Genomic DNA, 13042 nt, shown 5'->3' with positions numbered 1-13042 from the left:
GCGCCTGCTGATGCAGGAGACACGGGTTCGTGCCCCGGTCCGGGAGGATCCCACATGCCGCGGAGCGGCTGGGCCCGTGAGCCATGGCCGCTGAGCCTGCGCGTTCGGAGCCTGTGCTCCGCAACAGGAGAGGCCGCAACAGTGAGAGGCCCGCGTACGGCAAAAAAAAAAAAAAAAAAAAAAAAATGGGTAAGGTGGGAATTCCCTGGTGGTACAGTGGTTAAGAATCCGCCTGCCAATGCAGGAGACATGGGTTCGAGCCCTGGTCCAGGAAGATCCCACATGCTGTGGAGCAACTAAGCCCGTGCGCCGCAACTACTGGGCCTGCACTCTAGAGCCCGCAAGCCACAACTACTGAGCCTGAGTGCCACAACTACTGAAGCCCACGTGCCTAGAGCCCATGCTCTGCAACAAGAGAAGCCACTGCAATGAGAAGCCCGCGCACCACAACAAAGAGTAGAGCCGCTCTCCACAACTAGAGAAAGCCCGCATGCAGCAACGAAGATCCAACGCAGCCAAAAATTAATTAATTAATTAATTAATTAATTTTTAAAAAATGGGTAAGATAGCAAATTTGGTTTTATGTGTATTTTACAATTAAGAAAAATTTTTTTAATTTTCTTAATTTTTAAAAAGATGGGTAAAGGACTTGAATAGACATTTTTCCAAACATCCAAATAAGCATATGAAAAGATGTTCAATATCATTAGTCATTAGGGAAATGCAAATCAAAACCACAATGACATACCACTTCACACTCACTAGATCTGTAGATGTCAACAAACTGATTCTAAAGTTTATATGGAAAGGCAAAACATCCAGGATAGCCTGCACAATATTGAAGGAAAAGAAAAAAAAAAAAAAAAAAGTTGGAAGACTGACACTACCCGACTTCAAGATTTGCTATAAAGCTACCGTAATCAAGACAGTGTGGTACTGGCCAAAGAGCAGACAAATAGATCAATGGAACAGAATACAGAGCCCAGAAATAGACCCTGACAAATACAGTCAGTCAATCTTTGACAAAGGAGCAAAGACAATTCAATGGAGAAAGGATAGTCTTTTCAAAAAATAGTGTTGAAAACAACTGGACATCCACATGCAAAACAAAGAATCTATACACAGACCTTACACCTGTCACAAAAATTAACTCAAAATGTACCGTAGACTTAAATGTAAAATGCAAAACTCTACAACTCCTAGAAGATAACATAGGAGAAAATCTAGGTAACCTGGGTTTAGTCATGCCTTCTTAGATACGACACCAAAAGCACAATCCATGAAAGAAAAAGTTGGCTAAGTTAGATTTCCTTAACCTTAAAAACTTCTGCTCTGTGAAAAACACTAAGAAAATGAAAAGAAAGCCACAGACTGAGAGAAAATATTTGTAAGACACATGTCTGATAAAGGACTGGTATCCAAAACATAAAATGAACTCTTAAGACTCAATAAGAAAACAAACAACCCAATTTAAAAATGGGCAAAAGATCTAAACAGACACATCACCAAAAATACACAGATGGGAAATTAGCATATTAAAAGATGCTTTACATTGTATGTCTTTAGGGAATTGCAAGTTAAAACGAAGTTTAACACAAATAGGATTTTGCACACCTATTAGAATGAGGAAAATCCAGGACACTGACAACACCAAATGCTGACGAGGATGCACAGCAATAGGAACTCTCATCCACTGCTGGTAGGAATGCAAAATGGTACAGCCACTATGGAAGACGGTTTGACAGTTCCTTCCAAAACTATATATACTCTAACCACACAACCCAGCAATCACACTCCTAAGTATCTACCCAAATGAGACGAAAGCTTATGTCCACACAAAAACATGCACACGAACGTTTACAGCACTTCTATTAATAACAGTCAAAATCCGGAAACAACCAAGATGTCCTTCAATAGGGGAATAGATAAACTGTGGTACACCCATACAATGGAATATTACTCAACAATCAAAAGAAAAGAGCTATCAAGTCACAAAAATAACCCTAAATGCTAAGTGAAAGAAGCCAATATGAAAAGACTACATACTGTATGGTTCCAACTATATGACATTCTGGAAAAGACAACACTATAGAGACAGTAAAAACATCAGTGATTGCCAAAGGTTTGGGGGAAGGAAGAAGGATAAAGAGGTGGAGGTTGGAGCACAGGATATTTTTAGAGCAGTGAAAATATGCTGCATGATAATATAATGGTGGATACATGTTATTATACATTTGTTCAAACTCAGAGTGTGCAACAGTAAAAGTGAACCTTAGTGTAAGCTATGGACTTTAGTAATATAATAACGTATCTATACTGGCTCATCAACTGTAACAAATGTACTACACTAAGGCAAGATGTTCATAATAGGGAAAACTGAGAGCTGAGGAAGTATATGGGAACTCTCTGCACTTTCTGCTCAACTTTCGGTAAACCTAAAACTGACCAAAAAAGAAAAAGAATATTAAAGAAGAAAACACCCACAATGAGGTATCACTTCATACCCACTAGGTTGGTCATAATCAAAAAAATGAAAAGTAACAAACGTTAGCATGAACATGAAGAAGCTAGAACTCTCCTACACTGCAGGTGGAAATGTAAAATGGTGCAGCCACTATGAAAAGCAGTTTGGCAGCTTCCCAGAAAGTTAAACATAGAATTACCATATGACCCAGCAATTCCATTCCTAGGTACGGACCATAATTAATGGTTAATTTTGTTACGTGAATTTTACCACAATTTTTGTTAAAAGCCATTGAGGGGAAAAATTTTTTTTAATTATATTTTCTAGTTAACAAGAAAAAAAAACAATTCATTAGATTATTACAAAGAAGAAAAACTGGGAAAGGAGACAAGAAATGAGTGAGAAGGGAAAACAGACGATGGATAAGAATAAAGGGGAAAGAAAAATAAAGCCACAAAGAGGGGTGAAAAAAAAATCTCAACGCATATCACAAAGAGAACAGGACAGAGGTAAAAAGCAGAGAGACAGAAAGATTCAACAGATTCTGCACGAAGTGTATCTGTAAACCACATTACTTAATCAACAATTTCCATCCATAAGTAAGTATTAGGAATATTTCTGAATCTTTGTAGAATAAAAATATCAATTCAAGCACTGTTTATTTGGGCAATGAATTTTACAGCATTAAGAAAACTCTCCCTGCTAATGAGCACGTTAGCTGCTTCTTAAACCTTTGGTACTTACCAGTGGCCCCTCCCCGTCTCCCTTGAAGTCAGCTTCCTCACTAGGAGCTCTGTCAGCTCCCAAGGCTCACCTTTAGAGGCACATTTAGAGGAGTTTGGTAAGATCTAAAGAGGTACAATTTGGCACTTACTGTGCTTCTGCTAAGGAGACTCCTTAGGTGAAAAGCTAAGATGAATGAGGGGATGATCTGAGGAAAGGAAGGAAGGATGTACTTCAGACTAGTTGAGGACTTTAAAGGGGAGAGATAAACGGAGCCTTATTTTCCTTCCAGAAATGAGTAACCTAGTTCAACCTAGGGAAGGGAAACAATACAAGATTCAGAGCAGAAACCTTGGTCAAAAACAAAGAGTGATGTTTGGCTGGAGAATAAGCATTCCCCTAGGAACTTAAGTGCAGTAAAAGTGGATTTAACTGAAGTGAGGGATCCCTGACAACTTACCTCTGAAAGTAACAGTAACAAAAGGAGTTTGGGGATGGGAGGCAGAAGGGGATATGCTTTGGGTTATAGTGTTCAGATGAAATCTAGCTCCAGGAGCTGATGCTATCAAAATTCATATTTCTAACACACTGCCTGCAAAATAACTTCCCCATCCAAGATTTCTTACCGTATACACTGCCAGCAGAGCCAACTGGTTATAGGGGCGCCCATTCTTGGGAGCAATGTGCTGGGCTTTCAGGTACCAGCTGTAATAGAAAAACAGTAAAAAAAAAGTTCTCTATCAACATTTTCCCAATTCATCACCTGATAATCCTTACTAATTAAGCTGTAACCTTGGAGTGGTAAAGCATGAGGCAAACAGGGTCACCTGTAGGACATATATATAGGAGGCAGCTCAGGTGGCCCATTGCTCTTAATAGGGCTTGGATTAAAGCCACACAGGGAAGAGGAGTCATGAACAAGAGGCAACAGTACCTGCGTGCTTTCCCATAGTTTGTCGTGTCATTGGCTTGCTCCCGATACCTGGCAATATCTCCTTGGCAAATCATACATCGCTGGGCACTGATCAAGGCATATTTTACCTTCAGGAAAAACAATCAGTTAGTAGCATATACCCAAGAAACTCTAACTTCAACCCCAAAGGACAGGGATGGGGTCAAAATAACAGAGCAGCATTCATAATAAGGCACCAGTCGTCCTCAACAAAGCAAAAAGTTTTCAGTCTAACCTTGACTAGAAAAAAAAGCCAACAATGTGATGCAAAATTTACTGAGAAAGAGTGCAAAAGGGAGAGGAGGTCATTCTTATTTCGAGTCCCAGTCAAGTGGAAGAAAACATTCTGACTCTCTTTGTAGTAGCTGTGTGATCTCAGCTAAGTCTTTGGGGCTCAGTTTCTTCATCGGAATATAAAAATATCTATTTCATAGGGAAACTGTAGGGAATAAGTGTAAAAATACAAATTATAAAGTGACATACAGGGAATTCCCTGGAGCTCCAGGGGTTAGAACTCGATGCTTTCACTGCTGTGGGCCTGGGTTTGTTCCCTGGTTGGGGAACTAAGATCCCACAAGCCACGCAGTGCGGCCAAAAAAAAAAAAAGTGATATACAAATATTAAAATAATTGTTTACTCTGTTCTTTTCCTGCCATCATCTTTCTCTCTTCAAACTGTTAATACAACTGTATTGTGTTACTGCATTGCATCCCCTTTGCAAGACAGTAATAATTCCCTAAAACAATAAGTTACCCTTTAGCAAACACCTGCAACGTGCCAGGACTGAGTAATACTACATATGCTTCCTCACTGATGGGCTTGGCATCTGTCACTCAATGAGAAAACAAAAGAGTAAACCCTTAACAATCCCAAGACACGTACCCAACCAAAAAAACCTTCCTAAGGAACATCACTTCGTAAGATATAATACCACTCCACCCACAGACAAGAAATTACCATGTCACTGAATAAAGTAGTAGATACTGACCCCACAGGAAGGCTCATTTACTAGCTAAGTGAGTAGCTACTGCACATCAGCCTCCTAACACATAACTCAAAAGTATGCCTCAGCAAAGTTACACATCACTACATGTCATACACCTTCAGAGTCCTGACTCCACACATTCTCCCTATGAATGAACACCAAGAAGCCTTGGTATTTAACCGGTAAAGCACCAAGGAAACTGCTATGTTTCCACTCTACAGCCACTTTGCTACCTCAACGGGGGGAAGAAAAAAAAACAAATTCGGCCAAAGGCTCTCCACTATCCTCAGAATAAAGTACCAGATGGTCCAGCCTCTGCTGCTCACCTCTCCAGCACCACTTCCCCTCTCACTCTCTGTGCCTCAGACTAGGCTTTTCTCAGTTCCCCTATCACATGGTGCTTTTCCCACTGCAGGACCTTCACATGTACCGTTCCTATTGCCGAGAAGACACCTTTCACCTGGCCAAGGTCTCCGGTCTTCAGCCTCAGCTTAACTGTGACTTCCTCAGGCCTCTATGATCCTCCAAGCCCCTTCACACCACACCCCCCAACATCCTCTACGGAAGTCAACGCATCTGCAACTACCAATGCAACACCTGTACTCATCCCTAATCAAACTCTAAACTCTGAGAGCTAGGAACATGGCTTTCTCGTTCCACACTCAACTAGGTGTGCCTAGAATGGCACCTGGCATGGAGGAGGGACTCAACAGATACTTGCTGACTAGTAATAGAACCTGTGCATGGCAATTCATCAGAAGGAGCAGAAAGGCAAGAGGAAGCCTCTGCTCCATAAATCACACTCCTTTCTCTAATGAATCAACCTCTTCCTCTCCCCTGGCCCTTTCCTCTCAACATATAATTATGCTAAAGTCTCTCCAAGCTTAGAAACAAACTTCTCTTGACACTATGTCTTTTTTTTTTTTCTTTTTCGGTACGTGGGCCTCTCACTGTTGTGGCCTCTTCCATTGCGGAGCACAGGCTCCGGACGCGCAGGCTCAGCAGCCATGGCCCACGGGCCCAGCCGCTCCGCGGCACGCGGGATCCTCCCAGACCGGGGCACGAACCCGCGTCCCCTGCATCAGCAGGCGGACTCTGAACCACTGTGCCACCAGGGAAGCCCGACACTATGTCTTTTGACTACTATCTTCCCTTCTTGCCTTCACAGCCTTCTTAAAAGAACAGTCTAAGTTACCCTCTCATTATATCTGCTGCCCCACTTCTCACTCACTACAATCTGGTCTCCATCCTCTCCAACTAATATAACTCATGATAAGGTCATCCAATCCAATGGACAGTTTTTAGTAATCTTAACATTTGAGGATTTTACAGCACTTGACAATTTTACCCACCACCACCTTAAAAATCTGACCCCCTGCTCTCTGGCTAGCTTTCCTAGTTTCCAGCTTCTGCTTCAACTATCACCTACACGTTGATGACTTCTGAATCTCTATCACCAGCCCAGCTCTTTCTCCTGAGCTCCAGACACACCGTAACATTCATTTGTTCATTTTCAAGCTCCTCCACCTAAGCTGATCCAAAACTAATCTCTTCCTTCCCAGCCTCTCTCCTAGGGCACAAAATGGGAGATGATCTGGTCTCCTCATGCCTCCAATCTCATCATTCACACCCAACCAGCCAGCAATTCAATTCTACTCCCTTATATCTTTCCAATCTGTCTCCTCTTCTCCACCTCCACCACCTCTACCTCAGTTCAGGCCCACACCTGACCCTCCTACTTCTACTCTTGCAAACTCATCCATTTGCCAGACTGACTGGTTCCAAGAACAAATCTATGCTATCCATTTGTTGAAAATCGATCAATAGCTTCTCACTGCTTTCAGGAAAAAATCCAAACTCTTCAGCGTGGCATGTAAGAGATTATGATCCATCCCTTCCTACTTCATCAGCTTTACCTCCTCCAACAGCCCAATCCACATCACAGACAACAGCATGCTGACCTCTTATACTTTCCCAGCAAGGTATGAGTCTCTCACTGTGCCCTGTATCAAAACTGCCCCTTCCACTCCTAGTCATGTTTCAAAACTCAACTTGACAGTCTCTAAGAAACCTTCCTTGACTCCCACCAGTCTAAAGCAGATTCAATTCCTTCCATGCCCCTTCAACACTCTATATATGCCACTGCCGTAGTACTCATGACATTACGTTATAGTTGTTGGTTTAATTGGTCTGTTCCCCCACAGGGCTGTATTTTTCATTCTTGTATACTCAACACCTAGCATAGTGCCTAGCACATAACTAACACCAGATAAATGCTTACTAAGTGAGTGAATAAATTTAAGATAAAGAAGCTGGCTTACTGTCTTTCGTAATGGCTTGCTGCGAATGGCAAGACCGTCCATGTAGTCCTCCAGTTTGAACTTGTAAGTAACCTGCAGCTTCTGAAGCAAACTATCAAAGAAGTCACTACCCTATAAAGAGAAAAAATAAGAATCAGCCGAATCAGCCTGTTCTGATCCAATCTACCCAGAAAGTGGGGCAAGTGACCCTTTCACAGTTTTGTTAATGCTCAGCCATCTGATGTAAAAGGAGGCATATACAGTATTTAGTGGCCACCAACTAAGCACAAGACAAATTGATAGCATAAGCCTTTCCGTGGTTTTAAAGATATGAAAACACACACACACACACACACACACACACACACACTCCAGCTAAGACATTCAGAAAGCTTCCAAACTCAAAACTAACTCCAATTGTCAGTAAGTTATGGTGTCAAGGAAGTAACAGACATAGGGTAGGCCTAAACCCAAGAAAAGAGCATACAGTTTGTTGTCAATGTTGTTATAAAACATAGTATTTTGGGTGGTAAAAACCCAACACAACTAAAGGATGTTGAAGTCTTTATTCTGAGGACATAAAGATGATGGTTTACCTCATCCAACAGCTCCAAAAGTCTGTTCCGAATCTGTTCTGGGTTCTCAACATTCGGATCCTTGAGAAGCTGCCTGAACTTCTCAATCACCTGATAGAACGCATTCTTCCACAGGATCTGATCCACATTCTGATTATCAGAGAACTCGATATCTAATAGAATACAGCGCTCATATAGCTGCAGCAGTTCAGCTCTGGAATAAAATACATGCAACTTCTAGCTCCAAATACACCACAGGAAAGGCTAGACCCAAGATCTGAGGTTCCTACAAATCAAACACCTTCCTTGGCAGGAAATCCAAAATGCCACCAGGTATAGTACTCACTCTAGTTTCCATTCTGCACAGCAGAATGTCATTCTAAAGACAGTTATGTCTAGGAAAGTAGTTCTTCCCCATATGCCTCCACCTAAATTTAACAGCCAAAGTAAAATCTTCACCACAAGTTACATGTTGTTCATTTCTTGGCACTTTAGAAAGTCTTTCCTTTTCCATATCCAGATTCCATGTTCTCTTAAAAAAAGATTTTTTTCTTCTTAAAGTGGGAAACATAATCATTTCTAGGACTACAGACAAAATTTTCTGTTGTTTTTTCCAACTCCCCTTCCCTTACAAAAATCAATGTGAAAGGGAGATAACACCCGGCAGCTTACCTAAAAGGTTTCTACCTTCCTCAGCCATGGGGGCCTGCACACCTCCAGCTTACCCCCATTCCCCTCTAGCCAGGATGGAACCCACCATACCTGAGCTGAGCCATCTTCTCCAGGCCCTCAGGACTGATGCGGTCCCTGGAGAGCAGGTTGCTGAGCTGCAGTTCTTGGTTGTCAGCCACCCGGAGAAGCCGATGTAGTTCCTGTTGCTGCATGTTCCTCATGTGTTGCTCCATCTCCTCAGGACTCATGGTGCTGGCAGGGAGGGGGCTACAGACATACTGTCCTGATGGGGTTGGGTAGCCTGGGTAGTAAGGCGCTGGGTACACACCATTTGTAGGGCCCACCGGGTACTGCAGAGGGCTATAGCCTGTGTAAGGATACTGGGAGGTGGGGCCTGGTGTCCGGGGGTAATAATAAGGGTTGTCTGAGTTTTGAAACTTATAGTAAGATGCTTGGGCCTGGCGTGAGTCACCCCAAGAGGTAGGGCTGACTTCATCATCAGTGTCCAAGAAATGTAGCTGCGGTGTCTGGCTCTTCAGAGCAGGTTTCTGATCAGGATTGTTTGGGTCCCACAATCGTCGAGTGGTGCCTCCTCGGCCCCAACTCCGAGATCCCTTACTACCAGATCCAAATAAAAGCCGAGGTCCCAAAGGCGTAGACTCTGGAGAACCGGCTGAATTGACAGACAGGGTGGTATGGGCAGGCAGAATCAGAATGCCACGGCCACGACCCCGAAGTTCTTGTCTCAGGTTTTTGGACTCCTGCTTCTCAGAGCCTTTGCCCACACTGCTCGAGCCTTTGTCTGACTTTAACCTATCCGAATCCTCCCTGGCTGACCTCACCATGGGGGAATCTTTGTTCATGGTTTCTGCATCGAAAGTAACGCGAAGAGTGCCTCGATTTTCTTTACCATTGCTTTTCTGCTCTCCCTCCCCACAGCCAGACCAGCTTCTTTCTAAATGTTTCTTCCTTTCTGAGCTCCTCTGTGGCCCATCAGACTCATCAATTCTGTCCTCATCCAAGGAGTCAGTTGAGGACATAGATACTTGTTTCTTCAGTCGTGGCCTCTCCTTGGTCCGATCTTGGCGGCGGCGGCGACTTCCATTATCAGTCAGGCCAGTCCCCTCGGCACTGTTGTTGCTACCCGCTGAGCTGGTACTGCAAGTGCGGTAGCGGTTCCTTCGTTTGTCTGAGCGGGAGTAGCGCTTCACAGAACCTGGCTTCCCCTGAGCTGCGTCATCATTCACCTTCTTCACGCCCTCCCCTTTTTCAACCCTCTTTCCTTTTTCCCCCTTTGCAGCCCTTATTCTGTCGCCACTTAGGCTCTTTTCTGCCTCCTCTTTGTCTGGCTTGTTCACAACCTCCTCTTTCACATTTCCCCTACATGCATCTTCCTCTACTCTCAGTTGTTCTACCTGGTTGACGATTTCTTCCTCATCCACCCTGCTGGTCGATTCTTTGGTAACAGTCTGCAAACGCCTTCCAGGCTGATAGATCTGCATGTCAGGTTTCTTTGTTCTCTTGATAATTCTTAGACTTCGATCCTCTTGTCCAACAGTCCTAGGAAAAGACTCCTGTGCCCGAGTATTTTCTGGGTCTACAGGACCATTTTGCTGTGGGCTGTCTTTGCAGACATCTTTAATGAGCGGTGTACCACTTCCAACAGCAGAAGAATCTCTGTCATTAACAATTTCATCCTTAAATTCGTGACCTCCAGAGGGTTCCTTGATTTTAGGTCTGTTCCTTAGTCGGGAAAGACCAGGCTTATAGATTTCAAGATCTGGGCGCCTGTTATCTTTGCGCTGCCTGGGCTCCTTCATGTTTTCTGTGATGTTGGAGAGAGTGTTGGGGAGGAAGAGGTAGGAGAATAAAGGGGAAGGAAAGGAAAAGGAATTGTCATTAAAAGTCAAGCAAGAGGGACTTCCCTGGTGGTCCTTTGGTTAGGTATCCACCTGCCGGTGCAGGGGACACGGGTTCGATCCCTGGTCAGGGAACTAAGATTCCACGTGCCACGGGGCAACTAGGCCCGCGCGCCACAACTAATGAGCCTGCGTGCCACAACTAGAGAGAAGCCCGTGCGCACTGCAACAAAGAGCCCACACGCCGCAACGAGACCCCACATGCCACAACTAAGACCCGATGCAGCCAAAAAATAAACAAATATTAAAAAAAAAGAAGAGGAGTATGCATAACAATCCACAGTTCTGGACATCTCTGGAGAAAAAATTTGCAACTCCAGTCACTGAACTTGGCCAGGACAATCCTCTTCTTTAGGATTTCAACCACCCAATCACATACCTCCTGTTGAAGCAAACAGGAAGCAGTTCCTTTCACATTTTTCAACTCCACTCATGCTCACCAACTCTCTAACAGCAGCCAGCAGGGTCCTTCCAAGGAAATACTGCTCAGACTGTCATCATTAGAATACTGAGACTAACTGCTACTATGATGATGTTATATGAGAAGAAAAAAGTTCCATAAAGGAGCTTTCCCTGGAGGATGATGGAAGTATTGTGACACGCTCTCAAAATACCAACGACTGGGGCACTCAAGAATAAGAGAACAGGACTTTAGAAACCACTCTCCAGGCTCCAGGAACTTACAGAATGACAGATAAGCAAGCATCAATTTTTTTACCTGTTACGTTTATCTGTTAAGGGGAGAGTCTACTGTAAATAGCCACTAAACTGTTCAGTGGGGAAGAAACAGGAATTAGTGAGATTACAGAGTACACTCAAAATGGAATGTTATAGAAAATCCTACTACTGTTCTATAAACACAAATGCAAACAAGCTCATAACAGGGATCACACGCTCCAGCATTTACACCCATGGGTGTAACGAAATTGGAAAAAAACCAAAACCACAGGGCTTCCCTGGTGGCGCAGTGGTTGAGAGTCCGCCCGCCGATGCAGGGGACACGGGTTCGTGCCCTGGTCCGGGAGGATCCCACATGCCGTGGAGCGTCTGGGCCCGTGAGCCGTGGCCGCTGAGCCTGCGCATCCGGAGCCTGTGCTCCACGACGGGAGAGGCCACAGCAGTGAGAGGCCCGCGTACCGCCAAAAAAAAAAACAAACCCACAAAACCCTTAAGTTTAAGATACTGCTTCAGTATTTTCTGAAGTCTAAAAGACTGCTTCATCCACTACGAACAAAGGGAAAGCAGTTAACTCCAGAACAGCTCACCCTCAGCAGCCTGTGCAAGCTGGGGGGTGGGGTGGGAAGAGCCACTACCACTTTCCAGAGAGGAGGGAGCAAACAACCTGAATAATCCAGTGCACATGACCCATGAAAACCAATTTCAGACTTCTGCCACAAGCCTGCAGGAATATAACTACCATTCTACACGACTCCACTGCCTAACCAAAGAGAGGTGAGACACTAGAATCTTCCTTGGTGCTTTCCTGGTGTGGCTGGAGACTTTAACTTGCAAGTTGAACATTCTCCCTGATAAAAACTGCTCCCACACATGCCAAAGCCAAACCAGAGTAGAGTCAGCTCTCTGAGGTCCTGGATCCCTCCGGTGGCGCAGCCTTCAGAAGCCTGCCTTGGGGGGAAAAAGTTCAGCAACGAAGTCCCAAGCTGTTGAACCTTCCTCCTCGATGTTCCCAGCTCCTTCCAACGCTAAAGAAACGACGGGGCAGGCCTGCGAATGACTCCTCAGGGAACCATACACCCCGGGGGCCTCCACCAGACCCCGGAGCCCACTCCCTTCCGCGTCCCCTGACGGCTGGGAACCCTGTGAGAGGGCTGGGGCAATGGGGACCAGTCACCTTCGCCGTGAGAAAGGGGGCGGGGGAAGGAACCCGGGTTACGCTCTCCCGGAGGGGCCGGAGCCGGCAGAGCCCGACCCCACACCGGCTCTCTGGCTGGTAGAGCGGGGAGGGACCGCCCTCGGCCCCCGCCCCCACTGTTGGGGGAAGGGGCGGGGGCTCTGGAGCACCGCGAACTAAGCGGGGAGGAGGCAGAGGAGGAGAGGGAGGCGGGGCGGGCAGGCCCGGCCCAGGAGCTGGGCGGCGCGACTCACCTCTGCCCCCGGCCTGCGGAGCCAGAGTGGCCAGGATCCCTCGCAGCTCCGACGCGGAGATCCGGACACGCTCCAACCCCTCCGCCATCTTCGCAGCTGCTGCTGCAGCTGCAGCTACCCCACCAGCGCCGCGCGCAGCCAGGAAACCACGACGGACGGGTGGCGCGCGCGCTCACCCACCTCCCACCCTTTTCCCCGCCCCCTCCTGCCCCCTCCCCAAACGACGGTGGCCGCACTGGGAGGAAAAGCGCCGAACGCACGTTCGGTCGGGAAGAGGCGGGCCGCGAGCCTGGGCGGGGCAGGCCGGCAACGCGCGTGCGCAGAGGTGTGGCCGGGAAGGTGCGCT

General features: G+C 45.8%; 1 protein-coding gene across 2 annotated transcripts in view; it reads right to left on the bottom strand.

Annotated features, from left to right (window-relative positions):
• SMG6 (SMG6 nonsense mediated mRNA decay factor) overlaps positions 1–12828 on the bottom strand; it is a 233855-nt gene extending 221027 nt beyond the window's left edge. The window contains exons 1-6 of one of the 2 annotated variants that reach the window (XM_089900635.1): positions 12697–12828; positions 8762–10496; positions 8021–8213; positions 7446–7556; positions 4122–4228; positions 3814–3892 (exon numbers count right to left, since the gene is read on the bottom strand). In XM_089900635.1, the coding sequence (XP_089756761.1) occupies positions 3814–3892; positions 4122–4228; positions 7446–7556; positions 8021–8213; positions 8762–10496; positions 12697–12784 (2313 nt within the window). In that variant the 5' untranslated portion in view covers positions 12785–12828. The remainder of the gene's footprint in view (positions 1–3813; positions 3893–4121; positions 4229–7445; positions 7557–8020; positions 8214–8761; positions 10497–12696) is intronic. The other variant, XM_022595862.3, reaches the window with a different exon arrangement.
• Between the last annotated feature and the right edge of the window lie 214 nt (positions 12829–13042).

The sequence above is a fragment of the Delphinapterus leucas genome, chromosome 19, assembly GCF_059928025.1.
Source record: "Delphinapterus leucas isolate spDelLeu-1000000601 "Yukka" chromosome 19, BTC_Dleu_Yukka2, whole genome shotgun sequence".
Taxonomy (NCBI): Eukaryota; Metazoa; Chordata; class Mammalia; order Artiodactyla; family Monodontidae; genus Delphinapterus; species Delphinapterus leucas.
Note: the sequence above shows the minus strand (reverse complement) of the source record. Positions and strands in the feature narration are given on the sequence as shown.